Source organism: Ahaetulla prasina, chromosome 2 (assembly GCF_028640845.1).
Source record: "Ahaetulla prasina isolate Xishuangbanna chromosome 2, ASM2864084v1, whole genome shotgun sequence".
Classification (NCBI taxonomy): Eukaryota; Metazoa; Chordata; class Lepidosauria; order Squamata; family Colubridae; genus Ahaetulla; species Ahaetulla prasina.
In genome coordinates this window covers 120,825,757-120,834,240 of record NC_080540.1, presented here as the reverse complement: position 1 = coordinate 120,834,240, position 8,484 = coordinate 120,825,757, and the positions used below count along the sequence as shown (strand labels likewise).

Genomic DNA, 8,484 nt, shown 5'->3' with positions numbered 1-8,484 from the left:
TTTTTATAGCAGAGCAACAAATCCTCTGCCTAGCTCTCCAATAAGTCAGAAATAAACAAGTTTAAGATACAATGGATCTAAGTTACGGGTACTTAGTTTCAGTATCCTGTATTTCAGCTAATGGGGATGGCACAGTAGGGCCCCAAAAAATGGTATCTTCCAGGTGACTCCTCCCCAAGTACCAAACAGAGAAGGAGAAAACTTCAGTTCACAAACAAGTTCCTCCACATTCACTCCTTGGGAGCCACCCTTCAGGTCACTTGCTCTTCTTAAAGGTCTGATGCAAGACGCAGCATAGTTCTAATGTGTGCCACCCAGCAACCACCTCTAGTTATATAGGCAAGCTGATTTCTAGGGTGCTGGGAAGATCAGACCTAGAACAACTGAGTCCATGGAAAGGTGCTTGGAGAAGGCTTGGTGCCTGGGAAGAAGATACTTCTGAGGACATTCTTCATGGGACAGCAGCAGAGCCTCAGAAAACAATTTCCTTTAAATGGTCTCATGGATGAAGCATATTGGAGCATCTTTTGATGTATGTATGTAACTATGGCATTGGTGTCATACCGACCAAATAATGCAGTACTATATTGGGGGTAGCTAATGTGTATTTTATCCTCATTTTTAAAAAATTTGCTGCAATTTGAAAGGTGGTGGCAGTAATTTATATTATATTGTTATGTTGTTGATTGTTAGCTAACTTGGATATAGGAAGAAATGGGTGAAGTGAAACTATTTGGCTGACAAATGGGTTAGGAAAGTATGCGTGTGTGTATAACAATCACAAACAGATAGGATTTAAAATTACATTGATGAAATACAGTTGACATGACTCCTTCCCATGAATTTAATGACTTCCCTGTTTTGCCAGTTTGGTAGGGCTGTAAGGGCTACGTACAAGGCTTTGTGGGACCAAATACGGTCCCAGGTTACATTAGGTAGAACAGCCTTGTCTAAATAGCACCTCTGAGGATCCACAGATGGATTGTACAGGGAGCCTCTGGGTTTAGGACAGCAGCTCCTCCCAACTGCTTGGAATCAAGTCTTGTGTTACATTCACATATTCTTCTTTACTCTGTAGCTGTTTTGATTACAAATCTGTTTGCTTTGCTTTTCATCCAGCTCGGTTCACAGAAGTGGTCTAAGAGGGCAGGGATGTCTCAGAACAACACTAGCAAAGAAGCTCCTGCCGCCCCCCCGGGTGAGTGCCCTGTGTGTTATGAAACATTTCAGTCTCCAAAAGTGTCCCGCCGGATGCTGAGCTGCGGCCACACATTTTGCCATGACTGTTTGGTCAAGTGTCTGCTGTCACATGAAGAAGGCCATCTGCAGAACACCCTTACGTGTCCCATCTGTCGCTTTGTGACCTTTCTCTGCAATAAAAAGGACTGCTGGCCTTCCAAGACAGCCCTGAGTCCATCCTCTTTGGAGTTGCCTCTCTCACCTTCCTCGTTGCCACTCACCTGTGGAGTGCCACCCTGCTCTGCAAATACTTTGGTGGTTCCTGGCCATTTCCTCTTGCCGCTGCACCATTATGACAGACACCAAGGTTCTCAGAGGTATCCTACCGTGGACTCCATTGTACGGCCCAGTGGCCTGGAACGTGAATCTCATATCTTCATTATTACTCAGTATGGAATGCCGCTAATTGAAGAGGACTATATTACCATAGCTCAAGATCACGGAGAAGCTGCTGAATCAGAGACATCACAAACATGTCCTGGAATGGGCTGCATCCAGTCACCTATTATGATGGCCGTTTTCCTTATCTCTGCTGTTGCTCTGTTGGGGGCTGTGCTTCCCTGGCTTCTCCTTGTGAGAAATAATGAATGAACATGTTGGATGAATCCTTCCATTGCCAAGGTGGGACTATTCCATGATGAATATTGCTCATTGCTACATCTACAACAGTGATGGGTTGCTACCGGTTCGCCCCAGGTTGGGTGAACTGGTAGCAGCAGCAGTAGGTGGCTCCGCCCACCTGCCTGGACACTTCTGTGCATGCGCAGAACCTTCTGCGCATGCACAAAAGTGCTGCATTTGTGCACAAGCGCCCACACACCCATGAGTGAACTGGTAGCAACAGGTTTTGAAACCCGCTCCTGATCTACAAGTGTGGAAGCCCAAATGTTTGCAGGGTCCAGATGGATGGAAAGTCTTATGAAGGAACAGGGAATTGCAGAAAATGGTATTTGCGTTATTCTTCCCTTGCCAGGGTTAATAATATCCTTACTTCAGAGATGCAAGGAAGACCACCAAGAGAAATAAGTATCCTTATACTAAGATAACTTCCATTACTATTATATCCTCTTGTTTAATTGTATTGGTCTCCAGCTCCATGACATCCAGACAGCAGATTAATGGCTGCGCTAGTGATTATGGATATTGTAATATGATCTATTTGGATGGTGCTGAGGTAAGGGAGGATACAGGAAGGCAATTATTCATGGTCCTAGTTATATGGTAGATGCTTATCTGCCCTTCCTCTGAGTTGCTTTATGAAAGTTCCCCAATTCCCAATGAGGTCAGATCAGAGATAGAAATATTTCTCAATTTTATCAAATAACATTCCTTGCTGTTCCAGAATCTTTCCTGTCAACAGTCTTTATATCTCATTTGTGTCTGCAGGTCAGCTTGAATCCTGTGCACAGGGAGATTGTTTTCACAAACAGTTCTTGCCTACTTAATTCCAAGTTTCATTTCAGTGTCCACTGTAATTAAAGAAACAATCCTGTTCAAAAGAAGTTTATGTCAGCCTAGGCAGCAAGGAATATTTTGGGCTGATTCCATTCAAATTCCAACTCTCCCATCACATAGTTCTGGAATATTAACTATTTATTTATTAATTGAATTTATATACCGTCCTTCTCCCGAAGGACTCAGGGTGGTTTACAGCCAGATAAAAACACAATTGCACAAAAATTAAAACAAGTTTAAAAATCTGATTCAAATTAAGGCCGAAACAAAAATTTAAAATTATAATAAAACCATAATAACCTCTATGAAAATTACTTTAAGCCAGCCCTGCGCAGAAAAACAAAAAAGTCTTCAGCTCGCGACGGAAGGTCCGGAGGTCAGGGAGTTGTCGTATCCCTGGAGGCAGCTCATTCCAGAGGGCAGGTGCTCCCACAGAGAAGGCCCTCCCCCTGGGGGTCGCCAGTCGACATTGTTTGACTGACGGCACCCTGAGGAGGCCCTCCCTATGGGAGCGCACAGGTCAATGGGAGGCTATTGGTGGCAGCAGGCAGTCCCGTACGGCGGTCCTGTAAATAACCCGGTCCTATGCCATGGAGCGCTTTAAAGGTGATAACCAACACCTTGAATTGCACTCGGAAGACCACCGGAACTCAAAAGGAACTCCTGTGGACCAGCAGGGCCTGAATTTCTACATATATAATTGGGCAGAAATGATCTTTTGAAATGTTTCATTATGTTATGGGCATAGAAATAGCTACTTGCTTATTCTGTTCTCAAGGCAAAAGTATAGTATCGAGTAAGGCAGATGTGGCTAGTTGGGATGCTGTTGAGCCAGGTCTGAGCAAGATAATCATTCTATACAGTATTGTATTTCTATTGATCGCTTCTGATGCTGTGGTAGGCTACCTACTATTGTACTACATGTGTAAAGTATCAGTCACTGTGATATTTTAAAGCTAGGTTTATACTATTTTTGTAGCTTCTGAGTTTTGTTTTCTACTTTTAATAATTGTTGTTACAACTAGGATTAATAAAATAATTCCATTTTGGCTGCAGCTTTAGCATACAGTCTACTGTAGTTTTCAAGAGCAGTTTTACCAAATTTTCTTTTCTTCACTTCAAAGCCTAATATTGCCAAAATCTTTCCTAACTTGCCTAGGCAGGAATCCCTTCTTGTGAATCTCACTGTTGAATATACAGTCAATAAGCGCCCCTTATGGGCAATGAAGAGAACATCACACATATAATTTCCAAAGACAGCTTTTCCCAACCAGGCAAATTCCAGACTAGCTAGGAATCCTGGGAGTTGTAGTCTCAGTATATCAGGACGTACCATATTTGGGAAGTCTGCTGGGGAACTGCAGGGAGCACGTGTCTTGGCATTATAATGGCAGGCGCCACCAGGCAATCGAAGCCCTCTTTCTTTTTACATGCATGTGATATTTGTGATGTATGTTGAAATGAAGTCACTGTGGTGACCTACGGAATTGTTCAGCTGTGATTAGAATTGCAAATATTCCATTGTAAAATAAAGTAAAAACAAATGGAGGAGTTCACACAACATACACAACTGTTATCCCAAGTCAAATATCTTACAATGATTCCTCAATACTGCACATGTCCTTTTAAAAACAATACAGTATTTTTAAAGGCTAGTAGTACAGACATTCTGTAAAAGTACTGTAAATGTGAGTTACCCAGCAAATCCTGGGCTTCATCTTAAAAAGAACATGGAAAATACCTTTAGAAAACCTGAAGTTTTTCCACATTTGGCAAGTTGCAAGTTATCATTTGATGAATCAGAATACGTAATCCGGATGTCAAATGTTCACCAAGAACTAAACTAGAACTGGGTTCAGAAAGGTATAATTAGGATCTTCCAGGTTTTTAAAAAGAATTGAAGAAGGAACATGCATCCCCAAATGGCTTCTGAGGGGATGAGGAATTTCTGAAAGGATGTTGTTTCAGCAATGACATGGTCCCCTATATCCGTAGATACTATTAGCTCCATGGGGAGCAAAAACCTGCTGCATTATTTTTTTAAGAGAGGAAAGAGAAGTGGAGATAAACACTCTACAGACAATTGGATATGATTTCTAAATATTCCACTTGTAATAGGAGGAGGTTATCTCCATACTGGAGAAGATGCTTGTATTCCATATAAAATTTTATAAGTGCAGGCTGTTGCCAGCTGGAAGCATTAACGAATAGCCAAGTCAAAAGGTTTGGTCTGGTAGATAGCAAAGATTCTTGATAAAGGTCCCTAAAATTTAAGAATGGGATCCAGGAATGACTTCTCCACACATCTTCATTCCTCTCTTTGATGCAGGACTGGAAACCAGCAAGGTATAACATGAATATCAGGAGAATCCTACAAGAACTCATCAAAGTCTCTTTAGTCCAGCATTTTGTGTCTCACATTTGGCAACTGCTGTCTGAGATGCTCACAAGCCAAGAGAAGGGAGCTACATCGTGTTCCTTCTTGCTGTACCTCCAATTGCCATTCAACATTCCTTGTGTTTCCAATCACACTTGGCCAATAAAAATTCTATTCTATTCTATTCTATTCTATTCTATTCTATTCTATTCTATTCTATTCTATTCTATTCTATTCTATTCTATTCTATTCTAACATCAGCTCCTCTGATTTGTCCAGTAAAATATATACCTTTTACATCAACTCTAACAGCAATTAGCCTACAAATCATAGTCCTGAAAATTTCCTATACTGCTATTTAAAACTGTAAGATTTTGTTGAAGATTTACATCAACAATAATATAGGAATAATCAGTGCTGGGATTCTACTGTTCTACCTGGTTCGGACGAACAGGTTGTGGCAGCGGCGGGAGGCTCCACCCACCTGCCCAGACATCATCACGGACACTCTGTACATGTGCAGAAGGCTCTGCACATATGCAGAGGTGGCATGCATGCTCACATTTGCAAACCAGTAGCAAAGGTAAGTGAATACCACTACTGGGAATAATCCTTTGACCACAGTGCTTATGAAAGCACTAAGAAATTAAGCTGGGTCTAAAAAAACAAGGTTTCAAATGGAAATTTTATTAGTGTTCAAAATACAATGTATTAATCAAGTTTTCTTGTTGATGCTACATGGTTCAGACTGTACTATATTGAGATTAGTTCCCCGCCCCCCAATCTGCAAAGAAATACAACTCTTCAAAACATTCAAAGGTGATCTTTGAAATGATGCTAGCTATGGCATGCACTTAAAGAGCACAAGCCACTAATGCTAAGTTTAGAAGGGGCCCTGGGATAGCATAGATATTGTGGTTTTGAAGTGGCTGTTTTATTTCATTGGCAGGAGATGTTTTCCAATTTTTTTTTTTTTACTATGCTGCATCAAAGTCCAAGGGCATCTGCAATTCTTCATGCGCTGTTCTTAGAAATTCTGATCTGATCTTGTAGCACAGAGGCCCAATTCTCCCATTTTTTAAACGCATCTAATATATCTTGTGTGTCCCACAAAGACTGGTTTTGAAACTAATTCCATGAGAAATCAACCTTGGACCATAATTCTCCCTTCTTTCTAACCTTCTGGATAAAAAGCAATATTTACATTTCTCTTCAAAGAGCCTGTGCAAACTAGATTCATGCATGTGTCATCTTTGTTAACAGAGATGCATTGGTTGCTGATTTGCTTCTGGGTACAATTTGAGGTGCTGGTTATATCACCTTTAATGCCCTATGTGGCTTGGGGCCAGAGTTATCTGAAGAACTGCCTCTCTCTAGTTATAACTACCTGGTACACTAAGGAGGAAAACAAGATATGTTGTAAGTCCCATCTATTGGAAATATACATCTTGTGGGACCAAGAGAAAAAGGCCTTCTTAGTGATGGCTCCTTCCCTATGAAATATCATTCCCTCCAAGAGAAGATTGCCTTCACCTTGCTACTTTTCTGGAAGGCCCTGAAGATGGTGGTTCTCTCAGCAGGTCTGTGGATCCCATACTACTATGGAACTGGTCAAGTGGCTAGTGTGATTATACAGGTTGCTGCCTTGGGGAGGAGGTGGGGAGGCAGGGTTTTACACTGTGCACTTTTAATGCTGTACGCCGCCCGGTGTTACCATGTGTGGATTGGGTGGCCACCTACATTTGTTAAACAAATTATTTAAGATGCGTATTGATAGCATTTTGCTCAGCATAAAGCTAGATTGCTCAGTGATTTTAGATACTGTCTAGAGCAGAGTTGGGGAACTTTGGCCCTTTTATGACTTGTGGACTTCAACGCCCAGAATTCCTGACCCAACATGGAATTGAAGTCCACAAGTCATAAAAGGGCTATAGTTCTCCACCAATGGTGGGTTTCAAAATATTTTTACTACCGGTTCTGTGGGTGTGGCTTGGTGGGCATGGCATTGCTTGTTGGGCGTGGCTTGTTGGGCGTGGTAGGGGAAGGATACTGTAAAATCACCATTTCCTCCCGATCAGCTGGGACTCGGGAGGCAGAGAATAGATGGGGGTGGGGCCAGTCAGAATTTTTACTACCAGTTGTCCGAACTACTCAAAATTTCCTCTACCGGTTCTCCAGAACTGGTCAGAGCTGACTGAAACCCACCTCTGTTCTCCACCCCTGGTCTAGAGTGTTGATTTTCCCAAGCTGCTGCCTTCTAGAAGTACTCTCTGTGTCAGCTAATGAGAATAATGCTGCAAGAATACCAGTCTTGGTAAGAGTGTTTCAACAACATAAAACTATATGCTATATCTTATTCAGCACCAGCAAACTAGAGTCCCATCTCCAGATAATGCTAGGGAAGTGACTTCCTTCTAGGACAGTGATGGCTAACCTTTTCCGGGCTGAGTGCTCCCCGCATGGGCGGCAGAGACCCAAAGACCAACTGGCCGGCCGGAGGCACGCGTGCATGCGCAGCAGAGCTGAGCTGGGACGATGGTTCGTGTGCCATCAGAGAGGGTGCTGCGTGCCACCTCTGACACCCGTGCCATAGGTTCGCCATCACGGTTCTAGGAGGCCAGCTGGATTTCTCTCGACTTCTGAAGAAGTTTAATAAATCAAGGGAAGGAAAAAGTCTTCCTCTTTTATTTTAAAAATGGTATTGTGAGCTTTTCAACTGTAGGACATTTACTGCAAACATAAACATTGTGTACATGGGTTTTATTTAATAAAAACTGGTTGAACAGCAAAGGTCTGGAATGGATGCAATGGACCAGCTATTTGCTAGTCATTTTTCCAGTGCTAGTTAACAGAGATATCTCTCCCACATGTGCATGGAGACTAATTACTTGTGATAGTGGCAAGGACCACCAGAAGAAGAACATTTTCACAAATTGCTAAAGATCACCCAGAAGTGGACTTACATCCAAAGTATAAAATGACTGAAGACAAATGAGCAACATTGCCTTTCAAATCCTACTCGGGGATTCCCTTGAGGCCTCTGGTTGGTCCTTCTAGGAAACGGAACTCAGGACTAGGCTAGACTCTGAACTATGGGGCTATTCATTTGGGTGTCTGTTTTTATCTTCCTAATAGCCAACAGCGATTTTATAGGTACAGGGAGTACCAAGAGCTATTGTGCTTGCCATGGAAGTGCTTTGGTACTTCTGGCATATATCGGAAAGGTCATGGTTCTATAGTTAGAGAGGATTCTCCTCTGCTGTAAAGTAGCTCTCGCCTTCTGCTTGTGCATGTGGCAGAATGGATTGCATGATTTGTTCAGGAAAGTGCCCCTCAAAGAAAGGACTCAGAGAATTGCAAAGGTGAGTCACATTTCTCCCTCCACTTGGCTCCAGTCCTGGATTTCTAAAAGT

At 42.4% G+C, this 8,484-nt stretch overlaps 1 protein-coding gene across 1 annotated transcript; it reads left to right on the top strand.

Moving 5' to 3' along the window:
- Positions 1-249: 249 nt before the first annotated feature.
- RNF222 (ring finger protein 222) lies at positions 250-4,242 on the top strand. The gene is made up of 2 exons (XM_058168660.1): positions 250-532; positions 1,120-4,242. The coding sequence occupies exons 1-2, from the start codon at positions 494-496 to the stop codon at positions 1,828-1,830; spliced, it is 750 nt and encodes a 249-aa protein (XP_058024643.1). The 5' UTR covers positions 250-493; the 3' UTR covers positions 1,831-4,242.
- The last annotated feature ends 4,242 nt before the right edge of the window (positions 4,243-8,484 follow it).